The sequence below is a fragment of the Ranitomeya imitator genome, chromosome 1, assembly GCF_032444005.1.
Source record: "Ranitomeya imitator isolate aRanImi1 chromosome 1, aRanImi1.pri, whole genome shotgun sequence".
NCBI classification, from domain to species: domain Eukaryota; kingdom Metazoa; phylum Chordata; class Amphibia; order Anura; family Dendrobatidae; genus Ranitomeya; species Ranitomeya imitator.
Window position 1 is genome coordinate 325,855,041 of NC_091282.1, and position 17,813 is coordinate 325,872,853.

A 17,813-nucleotide genomic window follows, 5' to 3' on the forward strand; every position below is an offset into this window, starting at 1 on the left:
AGACATACTGATAGGGAATTTAGATTGTGAGCCCCATTGGGGACAGCGATGATAATGTGTGCAAACTGTAAAGCGCTGCGGAATATGTTAGCGCTATATAAAAATAAAGATTTATTTATTTATTTATATTACCAGCGTGATGTGTAGTGATTACCAGTGTGACGTGTAATGGCTTCTAGTATTACCAGTGTGATGTGTAATGGCTTCTAGTATTACCAGTGTGATGTGTAATGATTACCAGTGTGATGTGTAATGGCTTCTAGTATTACCAGTGTGACGTGTAATGGCTTCTAGTATTACCAGTGTGATGTGTAATGGCTTCTAGTATTACCAGTGTGATGTGTAATGGCTTCTAGTATTACCAGTGTGATGTGTAGTGGTTACCAGTGTGACGTGTAATGGCTTCTAGTATTACCAGCGTGATGTGTAGTGATTACCAGTGTGATGTGTAATGGCTTCTAGTATTACCAGTGTGACGTGTAATGGTTACCAGTGTGATGTGTAATGGCTTCTAGTATTACCAGTGTGATGTGTAATGGCTTCTAGTATTACCAGTGTGATGTGTAGTGGTTACCAGTGTGACGTGTAATGGCTTCTAGTATTACCAGCGTGATGTGTAGTGATTACCAGTGTGATGTGTAATGGCTTCTAGTATTACCAGTGTGATGTGTAATGGTTACCAGTGTGATGTGTAATGGCTTCTAGTATTACCAGTGTGATGTGTAATGGCTTCTAGTATTACCAGTGTGATGTGTAATGGCTTCTAGTATTACCAGTGTGATGTGTAATGGTTACCAGTGTGATGTGTAATGGCTTCTAGTATTACCAGTGTGATGTGTAATGGCTTCTAGTATTACCAGTGTGATGTGTAATGGCTTCTAGTATTACCAGTGTGATGTGTAATGGCTTCTAGTATTACCAGTGTGATGTGTAATGGTTACCAGTGTGATGTGTAATGGCTTCTAGTATTACCAGTGTGATGTGTAGTGATTACCAGTGTGATGTGTAATGGCTTCTAGTATTACCAGTGTGACGTGTAATGGCTTCTAGTATTACCAGTGTGATGTGTAATGGCTTCTAGTATTACCAGTGTGATGTGTAATGGCTTCTAGTATTACCAGTGTGATGTGTAGTGATTACCAGTGTGATGTGTAATGGCTTCTAGTATTACCAGTGTGATGTGTAATGATTACCAGTGTGACGTGTAATGGCTTCTAGTATTACCAGTGTGATGTGTAATGGCTTCTAGTATTACCAGTGTGATGTGTAATGGCTTCTAGTATTACCAGTGTGATGTGTAATGGCTTCTAGTATTACCAGTGTGATGTGTAATGGCTTCTAGTATTACCAGTGTGACGTGTAATGGCTTCTAGTATTACCAGTGTGATGTGTAATGGCTTCTAGTATTACCAGTGTGATGTGTAATGGCTTCTAGTATTACCAGTGTGATGTGTAATGGCTTCTAGTATTACCAGTGTGACGTGTAATGGCTTCTAGTATTACCAGTGTGACGTGTAATGGCTTCTAGTATTACCAGTGTGACGTGTAATGGCTTCTAGTATTACCAGTGTGATGTGTAATGGCTTCTAGTATTACCAGTGTGATGTGTAGTGGTTACCAGTGTGATGTGTAATGGCTTCTAGTATTACCAGTGTGATGTGTAATGATTACCAGTATTACCAGTGTGATGTGTAATGGCTTCTAGTATTACCAGTGTGATGTGTAATGGCTTCTAGTATTACCAGTGTGATGTGTAATGGCTTCTAGTATTACCAGTGTGATGTGTAATGGCTTCTAGTATTACCAGTGTGATGTGTAATGGCTTCTAGTATTACCAGTGTGACGTGTAATGGCTTCTAGTATTACCAGTGTGATGTGTAATGGCTTCTAGTATTACCAGTGTGATGTGTAATGATTACCAGTGTGATGTGTAATGGCTTCTAGTATTACCAGTGTGACGTGTATTGGCTTCTAGTATTACCAGCGTGATGTGTAGTGGCTTCTAGTATTACCAGTGTGACGTGTAATGGCTTCTAGTATTACCAGTGTGATGTGTAATGGCTTCTAGTATTACCAGTGTGACGTGTAATGGCTTCTAGTATTACCAGTGTGATGTGTAATGGCTTCTAGTATTACCAGTGTGACGTGTAATGGCTTCTAGTATTACCAGTGTGATGTGTAATGGCTTCTAGTATTACCAGTGTGATGTGTAATGGCTTCTAGTATTACCAGTGTGATGTGTAATGGCTTCTAGTATTACCAGTGTGACGTGTAATGGCTTCTAGTATTACCAGTGTGATGTGTAATGGCTTCTAGTATTACCAGTGTGATGTGTAATGGCTTCTAGTATTACCAGTGTGATGTGTAATGGCTTCTAGTATTACCAGTGTGATGTGTAATGGCTTCTAGTATTACCAGTGTGATGTGTAATGGCTTCTAGTATTACCAGTGTGACGTGTAATGGCTTCTAGTATTACCAGTGTGATGTGTAATGGCTTCTAGTATTACCAGTGTGATGTGTAATGGCTTCTAGTATTACCAGTGTGATGTGTAATGGCTTCTAGTATTACCAGTGTGACGTGTAATGGCTTCTAGTATTACCAGTGTGATGTGTAATGGCTTCTAGTATTACCAGTGTGATGTGTAATGATTACCAGTGTGATGTGTAATGGCTTCTAGTATTACCAGTGTGATGTGTAATGGCTTCTAGTATTACCAGTGTGATGTGTAATGGCTTCTAGTATTACCAGTGTGATGTGTAATGGCTTCTAGTATTACCAGTGTGACGTGTAATGGCTTCTAGTATTACCAGCGTGATGTGTAGTGGTTACCAGTGTGACGTGTAATGGCTTCTAGTATTACCAGTGTGATGTGTAGTGGTTACCAGTGTGACGTGTAATGGCTTCTAGTATTACCAGCGTGATGTGTAGTGATTACCAGTGTGATGTGTAATGGCTTCTAGTATTACCAGTGTGACGTGTAATGGCTTCTAGTATTACCAGTGTGATGTGTAATGGCTTCTAGTATTACCAGTGTGATGTGTAATGATTACCAGTGTGATGTGTAATGGCTTCTAGTATTACCAGTGTGACGTGTAATGGCTTCTAGTATTACCAGTGTGATGTGTAATGGCTTCTAGTATTACCAGTGTGATGTGTAGTGGTTACCAGTGTGACGTGTAATGGCTTCTAGTATTACCAGCGTGATGTGTAGTGGTTACCAGTGTGACGTGTAATGGCTTCTAGTATTACCAGCGTGATGTGTAGTGATTACCAGTGTGATGTGTAATGGCTTCTAGTATTACCAGTGTGATGTGTAGTGGTTACCAGTGTGACGTGTAATGGCTTCTAGTATTACCAGCGTGATGTGTAGTGGTTACCAGTGTGACGTGTAATGGCTTCTAGTATTACCAGCGTGATGTGTAGTGATTACCAGTGTGATGTGTAATGGCTTCTAGTATTACCAGTGTGATGTGTAATGACTTCTAGTATTCCAAAGACATACTGATAGGGAATTTAGATTGTGAGCCCCATTGGGGACAGCGATGATAATGTGTGCAAACTGTAAAGCGCTGCGGAATATGTTAGCGCTATATAAAAATAAAGATTTATTTATTTATTTATATTACCAGCGTGATGTGTAGTGATTACCAGTGTGACGTGTAATGGCTTCTAGTATTACCAGTGTGATGTGTAATGGCTTCTAGTATTACCAGTGTGACGTGTAATGGCTTCTAGTATTACCAGTGTGATGTGTAATGGCTTCTAGTATTACCAGTGTGATGTGTAATGGCTTCTAGTATTACCAGTGTGATGTGTAATGGCTTCTAGTATTACCAGTGTGACGTGTAATGGCTTCTAGTATTACCAGTGTGATGTGTAATGGTTACCAGTGTGATGTGTAATGGCTTCTAGTATTACCAGTGTGACGTGTAATGGCTTCTAGTATTACCAGTGTGATGTGTAATGGCTTCTAGTATTACCAGTGTGATGTGTAATGGCTTCTAGTATTACCAGTGTGATGTGTAATGGCTTCTAGTATTACCAGCGTGATGTGTAGTGGTTACCCGTGTGATGTGTAACGGCTTCTAGTATTACCAGTGTGATGTGTAATGGTTACCAGTGTGATGTGTAATGGCTTCTAGTATTACCAGTGTGATGTGTAATGGCTTCTAGTATTACCAGTGTGATGTGTAATGGTTACCAGTGTGATGTGTAATGGTTACCAGTGTGATGTGTAATGGTTACCAGTGTGATGTGTAATGGCTTCTAGTATTACCAGTGTGATGTGTAGTGGTTACCAGTGTGATGTGTAATGGCTTCTAGTATTACCAGTGTGATGTGTAATGGTTACCAGTGTGACGTGTAATGGCTTCTAGTATTACCAGCGTGATGTGTAGTGGTTACCAGTGTGACGTGTAATGGCTTCTAGTATTACCAGTGTGATGTGTAATGGCTTCTAGTATTACCAGTGTGATGTGTAGTGGTTACCAGTGTGATGTGTAATGGCTTCTAGTATTACCAGCGTGATGTGTAATGGTTACCAGTGTGATGTGTAATGGCTTCTAGTATTACCAGTGTGATGTGTAATGGTTACCAGTGTGATGTGTAATGGGTTCTAGTATTACCAGTGTGATGTGTAATGGTTACCAGTGTGATGTGTAATGGTTACCAGTGTGATGTGTAATGGTTACCAGTGTGATGTGTAATGGCTTCTAGTATTACCAGTGTGATGTGTAGTGGTTACCAGTGTGATGTGTAATGGCTTCTAGTATTACCAGTGTGATGTGTAATGGTTACCAGTGTGACGTGTAATGGCTTCTAGTATTACCAGCGTGATGTGTAGTGGTTACCAGTGTGACGTGTAATGGCTTCTAGTATTACCAGCGTGATGTGTAGTGATTACCAGTGTGATGTGTAATGGCTTCTAGTATTACCAGTGTGATGTGTAGTGGTTACCAGTGTGACGTGTAATGGCTTCTAGTATTACCAGCGTGATGTGTAGTGGTTACCAGTGTGACGTGTAATGGCTTCTAGTATTACCAGCGTGATGTGTAGTGATTACCAGTGTGATGTGTAATGGCTTCTAGTATTACCAGTGTGATGTGTAATGACTTCTAGTATTCCAAAGACATACTGATAGGGAATTTAGATTGTGAGCCCCATTGGGGACAGCGATGATAATGTGTGCAAACTGTAAAGCGCTGCGGAATATGTTAGCGCTATATAAAAATAAAGATTTATTTATTTATTTATATTACCAGCGTGATGTGTAGTGATTACCAGTGTGACGTGTAATGGCTTCTAGTATTACCAGTGTGATGTGTAATGGCTTCTAGTATTACCAGTGTGATGTGTAATGGCTTCTAGTATTACCAGTGTGATGTGTAATGGCTTCTAGTATTACCAGTGTGATGTGTAATGGCTTCTAGTATTACCAGTGTGACGTGTAATGGCTTCTAGTATTACCAGTGTGATGTGTAATGGCTTCTAGTATTACCAGCGTGATGTGTAGTGGTTACCAGTGTGATGTGTAATGGCTTCTAGTATTACCAGTGTGATGTGTAATGGCTTCTAGTATTACCAGTGTGATGTGTAATGGTTACCAGTGTGATGTGTAATGGCTTCTAGTATTACCAGTGTGACGTGTAATGGCTTCTAGTATTACCAGTGTGATGTGTAATGGCTTCTAGTATTACCAGTGTGATGTGTAATGGCTTCTAGTATTACCAGTGTGATGTGTAATGGCTTCTAGTATTACCAGTGTGATGTGTAATGGCTTCTAGTATTACCAGTGTGACGTGTAATGGTTACCAGTGTGATGTGTAATGGCTTCTAGTATTACCAGCGTGATGTGTAGTGGTTACCCGTGTGATGTGTAACGGCTTCTAGTATTACCAGTGTGATGTGTAATGGTTACCAGTGTGATGTGTAATGGCTTCTAGTATTACCAGTGTGATGTGTAATGGCTTCTAGTATTACCAGTGTGATGTGTAATGGTTACCAGTGTGATGTGTAATGGTTACCAGTGTGATGTGTAATGGCTTCTAGTATTACCAGTGTGATGTGTAGTGGTTACCAGTGTGATGTGTAATGGCTTCTAGTATTACCAGCGTGATGTGTAATGGTTACCAGTGTGATGTGTAATGGCTTCTAGTATTACCAGTGTGATGTGTAATGGTTACCAGTGTGATGTGTAATGGGTTCTAGTATTACCAGTGTGATGTGTAATGGTTACCAGTGTGATGTGTAATGGTTACCAGTGTGATGTGTAATGGTTACCAGTGTGATGTGTAATAGCCACTCTCTGTTCTCCAGAACTCACTGCAGAGCTGTGTGTGAGTATAAGACTACTTTCACACTAGTGTTTTTTGTAAATCCGTCACAATGCGTCGTTTTGCAGAAAAAACGCATCCTGCAAAAGTGCTTGCAGGATGCGTTTTTTCCCCATAGACTTCTATTGGCGACGCATTTGCGACGGATTTGCACACTTCGCATCCGTCTTGCGACGGATGCGTCGTGCTTTGGCGGACCGTCGGGGAAAAAAAACCCTACATGTAACGTTTTTTTCTCCCGACGGACCGCCCCCACCTCCCCGCACCTTACAATGGGGCAGCGGATGCGCCGGAAAAATGCATCCGCTGCACCCATTGTGCAAAGCGTTAAACGCTAGCGTCGGAATCTCTCCCCGACGCATTGCGACGGGGAGATTCCGACGCTAGTGTGAAAGAAGCCTAACTGAGACACCTGCAGATTCCTCTCAGCTCCAGATTTCAGCTCACAGGCAGACAGGGCCTGTATTGTTACAATACAGCACATCTCCAAGAGAAGCAGAATATGTGTTTGCAGGAAGGCGAGGTTATCTTCCAGGCAACATCTTCCCCGTAGCCTGGAAGAGGTTATTTACTTATAAAAAAAACTTTGATTTCTCTGGAATAAGACATTGGATTGCAGATATCAATGTATCATTTTGGTCAGCTTCTTATGACCTACTTGTCCATATAGATGGCTTAGGAGGCTTGCTCCTACTGACAGATTCCATTTAAAGGGAATCTGTCACGCCAAAATTGGCCTATAAGCTGTGGCCACCGGCATCAGGGACTTATCTACAGCATTCTGTAATGCTGTAGATAAGCCCCCGATGTAACCTGAAAGAGAAGAAAAACAAGTTAGATTATACTCACCCAGGGGCGGTCCCGGTGCCTCTCTGACCTTTCCCGGCGCCTGCGCACTGCAGTGCAAAGTACGCCTGCGCAGGAGCCGCGGCAGGAAGAAAAGAGGAGGACATCATCGCATGAAGATGGGAGGCGCCGGACCACGACGCCCATCGGACCAGACCGCACCGGGACCACCCTTGGGTGAGTATAATCTAACCTGTTTTTCTCATCTTTCAGGATACATCGGGGCTTATCTACAGCATTACAGAATGCTGTAGATAAGCCCCTGATGCCGGTGAGCTTACCTCACCATCGATTTTGGGGGTGACAGTTTCCCTTTAATACAATTGTCACAAATCGCAGGATAGTTGGGACCCCCATTGACCCCTAGAACAGGAGTCACAAAGAATTAGTGTGTGTGTAAGAGCCATTCTGTCAGTCCCATAGAAGTATATGGAGCTTTGGTTAAGGATGCACACTGGACTGGACTTTGGGGTGTTCATTCTCTAGATTGGTGGACATTCTTGTCCTGTGTGTTTAGTGGGAAGCCAACTATGCTTTTTCTTTGCTATCTAGCTGAAAGTTTTGTACTATATTTGTCTTAAATATCTAAGATACCATTGCTATATGTTACAAAAAACAAACATAGATTTTTTTTTTATGTAATGAATATTACTTTTACTGTTTTGACTTTGTCTCTGATTCTATTTTATGGTCTTAACTAACATCTTGTAATTGACAGGTGTGCCAGCGGTGTTGGCCTGGACAGATGACGGGTTCAGCATGTGCTTCGGGGTCAACCACCTCGGTCCTTTCCTTCTCACCAATCTCTTGCTAGAACGGTTAAAAAGTTGTCCTCCGAGCCGGATTGTTAACATCACGTCTAACATTCACAAGTATCAGAAGCTGGACTTCGCTGACTTAAACTACAACATAGTGCCACTGTTCACCTACTGCCGGAGCAAGCTGGCAAATGTCTACTTTACCCAGGAGATAGCACGGCAGATGGAGAGGCATGGAGTCACCGCATGTGCCGTTCACCCAGGTCAGGTTTCTAATGTTGTTCCATCTTAGCAGCTATGGTGCCTGATTTGATTCCAGCCATCAGTTCTTTTTCCAATAATAAAAACCGTAGAGAGCCTTGCGAAAGTATTCGGCCCCCTGCAACTTTTTAACCTTTTCCCACATATCATGCTTCAAACATAAAGATACCAAATGTAAATTTTTGGTGAAGAATCAACAACAAGTGGAACACAATTGTGAAGCTGAACGAAATTTATTGGTTATTTTAAATTTTTGCGGAAATTCAAAAACTGAAAAGTGGGGCATGCAATATTATTCGGCTCCTTTACTTTCAGTGCAGCAAACTCACTCCAGAAGTTCATTGTGGATCTCTGAATGATCCAATGTTGTCCTAAATGCTTAATGATGATAAATATAATCCACCTGTGTGTAATCAAGTGTCCGAATAAATGCACCTGCTCTGTGATAGTCTCAGGGTTCTGTTTGAAGTACAGAGAGCGTCATGAAGACCAAGGAACACAACAGGCAGATCCGTGATACTGTTGTGGAGAATTTTAAAGCCGGATTTGGATACAAAATTATTTCCAAAACTTCAAACATCCCAAAGATCACTGTGCAAGCGATCATATTGAAATGGAAGGAGTATCATACCACTGCAAATCTACCAAGAGCCGGCCGTCCCTCTACACTTTCATCTCAAACAAGGAGAAGACTGATCAGAGATGCATCCAAGAGGCCCATGATCACCTGGATGAACTGCAGAGATCTACAGCTGAGGTGGGACAGTCTGTACATAGGACAACAATCCGTCGTACACTGCACAAATCTGAAAGCCATTTCTCAAAGATATCCATAAAAAGTGTTGTTTAACGTTTGCAACAAGCCACCTGGGAGACACACCAAACATGTGGAAGAAGGTGCTCTGGTCAGAGGAAACCAAAATCGAACTTTTTGTCAACAATGCCAAACGATATGTTTGGCGTAAAGGCAACACAGCGCATTACCCTGAACACACCACCCGACTGTCAAACATGGTGGTGGCAGCATCATGGTTTGGGCCTACTTTTCTTCAGCAGAGACAGGGAACATGGTTAAAATTGATGGGAAGATGGATCAAACCAAATACAGGACCATTCTTGAAGAAACCCTGTTGGAGTCTGCAAAAGACCTGAGACTGGGACGGAGATTTGCCTTCCAACAAGACAATGATCCCAAACATAAAGGAAAATCTACAATGGAATGGTTCACAAATAAATGTATCCAGGTGTTAGATTGGCCAAGTCAAAGTACAGACCTCAATCCAATCGAGAATCTGTGGAAAGAGCTGAAAACTGCTGTTCACAAACGATCTCCATCAAACCTCACTGAGCTCGAGCTGTTTGCCAAGGAAGAATGGGCAAGAATTTCAGTCTCTTGATGTACAAAACTGATAGAGACATACCCCAAGTGACTTGCAGCTGTAATCGCAACAAAAGGTGGCGCAACAAAGTATTAAGTTAAAGGGGCCGAATAATATTGCACGTCCCACTTTTCAGTTTTTGAATTTTCACAAAAATTTAAAATAACCAATATATTTCGTTCAACTGCACAATTATTTTCCACTTGTTGATTCTTCACCAAAAATTTACATTTGGTATCTTTATGTTTGAAACATGATACGTGGGAAAAGGTTGAAAAGTTCCAGGGAGCCGGTACTTTTGCAAGGCTCTGTACATATCTAGAACCTGTCGCTAGCACAATGACCATTTATGTGACTGATGTCTGTTAGTCCTTTTGTCATTTTTCTTTCAGTAATGATAATTAATATATTATATGATTATGATGATTATATTATAACTAGATGGTGGCCCGATTCTAACGCATCGGGCATCCTAGAGTATGTATGCGTTAATACAGGCCACACAATATATAACAGTGGCCACGCAGTATATAACACAGCCCAAACAGTATATAACACAGCCCACATAGTATATAACACAGCCCACGCAGTATATAGCAGCCACGCAGTATATAACACAGGCGACGTAGTATATAACACAGGCCACGCAGTATATAACACTGGCCACATAATATATAACACAGGCTACGCAGTATATAACACTGGCCACGTAATATATAGCACAGCACACGCAGTATATAACACTGACCACGTAATATATAGCACAGCACACACAGTATATAACACTGGCCAGGTAGTATATAGCAGCCACGCGGTATATTACACAACCCACGCAGTATATAACACTGGCCACGTAATATATAACACAGGCCACGCAGTATATAACACTGGCCACGTAATATATCACACAGCCCACGCAGTATATAACACTGGCCACGTAATATATAGCACAGCACACGCAGTAACACTGGCCAGGTAGTATATAGCAGCCACGTGGTATATTACACAGCCCACGCAGTATATAACACTTGCCACATAATATATAGCGCAGCCCACGCAGTACATAACACAGCCCACATAGCATCTAACACTGGCCAGGTAGTATATAGCAGCCACGCGGTATATTACACAGCCCACGTAGTATATAGCAGTGTGGGCACCATATCCCTGTTAAAAAAAAATAATTAAAATAAAAAATAGTTATATACTCACCTGCCGTGATCGAATCCAGCGAAGCTGTGGCGCAGGCGATGAGCGCGCGGCTGCCGCCATCTTCCGTTCCCAGGATGCATTGCGAAATTACCCAGATGACTTAGCGGTCTCGCGAGATCGCTAAGTCTTCTGGGTAATTTCGCAATGCATCTCCGAGAACGGAAGATGTCGGAGGCTGCGCGCGGCTCGGCGGACTACGGAGGGTGAGTATAGCAGGTTTTTTGTTTTTCTATTATTTTTAACATTACATCTTTTTACTCTTGATGCTGCATAGGCAGCATCAATAGTAAAAAGTTGGGGACACACAAGGTTAATAGCAGCGGTTACGGAGTACGTTACCCGCGGCATAATGCAGTCCATTACTGCTGGCATTAACCCTGTGTGAGCGGTGACTGGAGGGGAGTATGCGGGCGCCGGGGCACTGACTGCAGTGACTGGAGGGTAGCATGCAGGCGCCGGGTACTGACTGCGGTGACTGGAGGGGAGCATGCGGGTGCCGAGCACTGACTGCAGGGGAGTAGGGAGGGACTAATCGGACTGTGCCCATCACTGATTGGTCTCGCCAGCTGCCTGTCATGGCTGCCGCGACCAATCTGCGACGCGGGATTTCCGTTACGGAAGTTGCAGACAGAAAGACGGAAGTACCCCTTAGACAATTATATATATATATATATATATATATATATATATATATATATATATATATATATATATATATATATATATATATATATATATATATATATATATTATTGCAGTCCATTGTAGTGTCACCAACATCTGAATTCAACCCTAATTCACACTTTCATGTGTAATATGCCATCGTAAAAGCTTACTCAGGAGAATATAGAGAAGCAATACAAATTCTTCTGTCTTTACTTCTGGGTTTCACTGTTAACTCATGCTTCTGGCTGCTATGTACTGCTGTAGAAGCCTAACGTGTTCAGTGATTTTGCTGAACTAGTAACGCACCAAACAGGTTTATTTAAATTCTATAAGAAAATGCTTTTAAGACAACAGTGTGCACATCTAAGTAACAAAACATGACCATAAAGGTCAGATGCCTCCATGTATACAGACCAGTGCTGTTTTCATTGTTATATACTACATGAAAATCCTGTGTACTCCAATCCTAGGTATCCTCTACGCCGTCTGTATGCATGTATGTTAGTAAAGCTAGCCATACAGTTTAGATAGCTGTAGACCAGCAGTTATCCCTCCTGACTCTATACACGTGCATGTTTCATTAAGCTTCCTAAAGAGGACCTTTCACCTCATGTTGCACTGGACATATGATGCAAAAGTGGCTGCAAAGCAGAATGAAACTTTATTTTTTTTGCCTTTCCATTCCGGAGGTATTAGCAGTCAAAGTATTTGGCAGCAAGTGAGTTAATTCTCCCTACGTCTAAGTGGGTGTTACCAGATTTTTCACTAGGAGCATGTACTTCTTCACCCTGTAGTATGATGACCAATCATAAGCAGGCAGCAATAATAACGAGAAAGAAGAGCATGCCCCCACCATAGCTTAGACCAGGTTTCTCCCTCTGAGGCATGTAATAACAGAAAGTCCTCCTGATTACAAGTTGCTATGAGCACGATAAACATAAGTGTGATACTGACACCTTTGAGCGATCATCTCCTTCCAATTTATATAGGGGTAGGGATCGTACAGCTGAGTGTAGCGTTGTGACTTTACAAACTCTTCTCCTCCTGTAATAACACTGTCACCCTCTTTCCCAACATTGCCTGTCTTCAGTTCTTTTGTGGTGAGATCAGGTAAGCGTCATTATACGCCTCATACAGGAGTAGCCTGTTCTAAGCTGTACTAGGGGCTGGATCTGCATTCCCATGAGTATTACTGCCTGCTTATGATTGGTCAATGTCATACAGGGGAATGAAGTGCATGCACCTGTGTAAACTCTGATAACATCCTCTTGGACGTGTCAAAAATTAACTTATTAGCTGCCAAATACTTTGTCAATATCTTCGGAATAGAGAGGCGAAATTAAAAAATTAAAAGATTCTGCTCTGCAGCCACTATTACATCATGTGTCCAGTTCAGCATGTAATAATTTGGTGACAGGTCTTCTTTAATAGGTGCTCATCACCCCTAGAACATGAGTAAATCTTTTTTTTTTGCCTGTGAAATCTGTCAGCTGGGGTGAGTTAAAGGCTGCCATACACATTAATAAGCAGCAGTTTACAAGTAAAGAACAGATGCTCGTCTATGAGCATGCTAAACTGTCTCCTTTTTTGCAGGTTATGTTGCCGGCGATTGGACCTCCCAATTCTCATTTCTGTTCCGCATAGTGATGTATGTCATCACATCGGTGTTCTTCATTTCATGTCAAGCAGCGTCCCAAACTGTTATATACTGTGCTATATCTGATGACATTCTCCATCACAATGGCGGCTTCTTCTCAGACTGTAAGCCCTGCAAGCTGCGCCCTTTTGTTAAGGACGCTGGTATTGCCAAAAAGCTTTGGGAGGCCAGTGAAGCTATGGTTGGACTTACGTCTTCAGCAAGGGAGCATCTATCTACAAGAAGAAGATAGTTATGTTTTGGGTTTTTTTCATATGGCTGCTTTATACATAATGCTGCATGAAAATGTTTGTCTTTTTTACATGAGTATTTATTGCATTTCAGTCTGCTTCTTTTTAATCTTCAGAAAGAAAAACTGTATTTGCACTGTATGTGTAACTAGAAAATCCATGCGCTTACATAGGTGCGTCACGAGATGTTTATATTGTCTACAGCAAAGAACTAACAGGTAAACCTTTCTAATTCACTGATCCTCACACTTTTCTCTCTACTCCACTGGTTCCCATATCAGGAACAAGGAAAATAAAAGAAACAGTGTCCACCTATTAGTAAAGTAGTTCAGTTCCCTTTTGTATCTACTCACAAAATAGGCTCTTTACAACAATATATGAAAAATCTTCAAAACATCATTCATGAAATGGGAGTTTCACCTTTAAAGCTTCTTCTGGGGGTATGGGCTCCTTCTGATTTCATATTTAAATCCTAATTTTTTTCCTTTAAATTCATATTATTTAATGGTTATCTCTCATGAAACATGAGATTAAATTATCATTCTTATTATCTGACTCTCAATACCATTAATTCATTAAAGGGAAACCATGCTTTCAAGTATCTTTTCAGTATAAAGTTTCTGAGTGAGTATGTGAGCAATAAAACTGGCTATAATATAATAGTCTGCAGAGGGGAAAACAGCTGAAAAGGCAGGATACATTTGTAATTTGCAATTGACTTATGAGCTGCTGGGAAGAGATATTCTGCTTTGATGTCTCCCATACACAAAGCACAGCTCACAGAGAGGAGTTCCTGCTGCGCTTTCCTTTTTTAGCACACAGAGACAAACAGCAGCATGGATCAAATTACACAGCACTTATGATATGAATCTACTGCTGGATTGAGGTAAAAGACTTACTAGAAAGCTCAGCACAATTTTTCAGAAGAGCAAGGGGGAGAGGAAGATGCGTCTGATATGTGGGGAAGGAAGAAGGTTTCTCTCGTAAGTTATATTATAAAGTTTCTTATATTCACCTTTAATATTGATTTATGTAAAGCTTGCTGAAAGGTTCGGGTCTCATCACTTGAACATATATAAAAATCTAATATGGATATATCAAAAGATTCCACATAGGGGATAATTGAAACAAAGTATAAAATACTTGAGTCAAACTAGACCAATTGTCAAAAAACAAATACAATTTCCCTGAAATCTAAACAGGACCAATAATACAGATATAAGAATTGAAATACCATATGTATTATTTACAGGATTATCAATATCTTTACCTGTGTTGTTTACTTTGTGGAGAGATTTCTAATTTTCTATATATCATTTGTAAAAGGACAACACCCTGTAAGAAGCAGGAAAGGTGAATCTCGGGTTAGGCTGAGGAGACACTACGTTACTGCCATTTTTATGGAAGGTGGTTTTAAAAATGTTGATATTCAGTTTCAAAGAGCTTATTCTGTTAGTAGGATACAATTTTGCTTTTGATGCAAATGGAACTGCCAGTCCTTCACAATTAGTAGCCTCTCTTGTTTTTTCTTTTCTTTTGTTCCCAATATGGGAATCTGTGGCGTAAACAGGAGTGTGTGGACCTGGATGAAATGAAAATGTTTACCTGCTTCTGGTTTACAGTATTATTTTGAATTCACAACACTAGAGAGAACCTTTACCTAGCTAAGTGCCTCATACTGAGCAGTTTATAGGTTTTCTAGGTGTTAGTATTTGGTAGAGTATAATCACCTGAAATCCCTAACGCTGTGGTTTTGAGCTTTTGATAATTCCCTTTAATTTATCATTATATTTCTATGTAATTCTTGGTTAATTTAATGATATTAAAGGGGTATTCTCAAGTTACTAAATTTCTTTAATTAGACAGCGTGAAAATAAAGTTACAATTGAATTGCTTTTTCTATCTGTTGGCATTCAACTACGATGATAGCTTGTATCTTTCCTAATGTACAGCTGATTTCCACAGAGTTCAGCCACCTGTTCCTCCCAGAACCTTGAGCTGAGAGTGCACAGCAGTTACATTCCAGTAGAGGAGTTAACTCATAACATACCAGCCATACCTTTTTTTCCCCCCATTCTGCTCCTGACAAGCTTTTGTTACAAATCCTGAAAACTCACCAGCCCTCAACATCGGCTGTTTTCAGAGCAGGTCCACTATCATGTCCAGATCTTGTAGAAATGCCTTATTATCTCAGTTTAACTACAGTGATGGCAGTGTAGAATCATAACCAACCCCCGAAAGCTAAATGTGTTACAGCAGAACTTCTGCTGATCTTTAGGCTACGTTCCCACGATAAGCTTTTGGTGAATTCTTTATGTTGCGGATTTTTTTAGTAAGGAAATTAAGTTACTTGCGTTTTATCGTGTTATTGATGCTGCATTTTTTTTCTGTCTTGTTGGTATGTCATGTTGTACACAAAGTTGCTTAGTTTTTTATAATTCCTTGTATTTGGCTTTCACAAAACTTTATTAATACAGTCCTGTGCAGGGATCATATGCGTTTTTGATGTGTTTCCATTACAGAAATGTATTAAGAATGCAAATGCCTTTTTTTGCTTGCGGATTTTCCTCATCTGATGCAAGTCTTTGGAGAAAATCTGCATCTAAAACTCGGCATTACTGCAAGAGAAATTGACGTGCGGATTTGAAAGACGCGCCGCAGGTCAGTTTATGCTGAGTAATAAAAGCACAGCGGGCAGGAGATTTCTATAAATCCTATCCACTTTCCTGGAACTGTAAGACGTCAAAAACTCCTCATGGGCACACAGCCTTATACTGTCACTCAAGTAGGAGTAATCGCCCTGTGATCTGTTCAAGAGACAACTTGAGAATACCTTTTTAATGTAAAATGTGTGACATTCCCAGAATTTTAGTATGAAGTCACGTTGCACTTTTTGAAATGTAGCGCAATAGCTTATGAAGGGAAAGTAATTTTAAATACATTCTGATCTATATTTCTGTAGATATTGTGCTTGCTCTGGCGTCACCATAGTAGTGTACAGACTTATGCGCATGTTCATAAATGTGAAAATCCGGAGATCTGTGGAAGCAAGAACAAAGTCTAAATGAGTAATACTATGTTTGCGTTGTCATTATTTTTCTTGCTAGAGTAGCGCATTACACCGTGCTATTTTGACCGTCAATAAGCTATAGTAACCTAACACATGTGAACAGCTATAGTAACCTAACACGTGTGAACAGAACCTTGATGATGTTTCCTCCTTTAAATTAAGATTGTTTCATTTTGTTATAACATGACAGCTCTTGAAGTCAGGTCATGCTCATGTCAGTATTAGGATCAAACAAAAAACTGCCCAGCGCCTCCTAAGAAAATAAAGCAAATGAGAACAGGCGTAAGCTGACATAATCACAAATAAAAGAATATAGCAGCACTCTGCACTCTGTATATGCTAAGAGGTATGCAGACATTGAGTATATACAGTTTATGCTATTTTAATGCTATGTAGAATAAACTTATAAAATTAAGGTTCTCAGTGCACAAATTGGTCAATTCAACCACGACAAGGACCTTTCTGTGGTAGGACCATAAACCTAAAATGTATCATATATGCCTCTTCTGAGCGAAAAGCCTAGAAATTTAAAGAGCAGGTAGGATCCAACGCTAATTAAAAACAACATTAGGGCGCAGTCAGATGACCTTATATTTTGAACCTAGATCGGAACAGATCTGCCGACCTGAGTGTGCCAGCTTCATGTATTTCCATGGGAGAGCGGCCGGCCAGTCTTTGCCTGTGTCCCGCTCTCCTTCCCAATTATACTTCTTTCTGATTGTGGCTATATGTAAACTTAACATCCTTATTAACCCGTTAACGACCATCTATACGCCTCTTAACGGCGGCAGTTTTTCATTACATCCGCTGCCCAGTCTATGTCCTGGGGAGGAGGGGGCAGAGTTACAGCCACGCATGCGTGGTCGGAAATGGCAGACGCGACGTACAAAAAAAAAGGTTATATTAAACTTTTTGTGACGACGGTCCCCCAAAACACAACGGATCCAGTGCACGACAGACGCGACGTGTGGCCATCCGTCGGCAATACAAGTCTCTTTTTTGTCCAAAACGACGGATGCCACACGATGCAAGTGTGAAAGTAGCGTTAGGGTTAAGGTTTGGGCTAAATTTAGGGTTAGGGCTAAAGTTAGGGTTGGGGCTAAAGTTGGGGTTGGGGCTAAAGTTAGGGTTAGAATTGGGGTTAGGATTTGGATTAGGGTTGGTATTAGGGTTACGTTTGGGATTAGGGTTAGGTTTGGGATTAGGGTTAAGGTTAGGGTTGGGATTAGGGTTAGGGGTGTATTGGGATTAGGGTTAGGTTTGAGGTTAGGGTTGAGATTAGGATTAGGGGTGTGTTGGATTTAGGGTTTTGATTAGGGTTATGGTTAGGGTTGAGATTAGGGTTATTTTGGGGTTAGGGTTGTGATTATCGTTAGGGTTGTGATTAGGGTTAGGGGTGT

The 17,813-nt window shown here is 40.9% G+C and overlaps 1 protein-coding gene across 5 annotated transcripts in view; it reads left to right on the top strand.

The window, feature by feature from the left end:
* The window catches only part of LOC138670995 (retinol dehydrogenase 12-like), a 323,796-nt gene that overhangs the window by 34,047 nt on the left and 271,936 nt on the right, over positions 1 to 17,813 (top strand). For 4 of the 5 annotated variants that reach the window (XM_069758826.1, XM_069758835.1, XM_069758853.1 and 1 more), the window contains exons 4-5: positions 7,899 to 8,201; positions 13,050 to 16,503. In XM_069758826.1, coding sequence (XP_069614927.1) covers positions 7,899 to 8,201; positions 13,050 to 13,345 — 599 coding nt within the window. In that variant the 3' untranslated portion in view covers positions 13,346 to 16,503. Of the gene's footprint in view, positions 1 to 7,898; positions 8,202 to 13,049; positions 16,504 to 17,813 lie in introns of those variants that run through there. The other variant, XR_011319408.1, reaches the window with a different exon arrangement.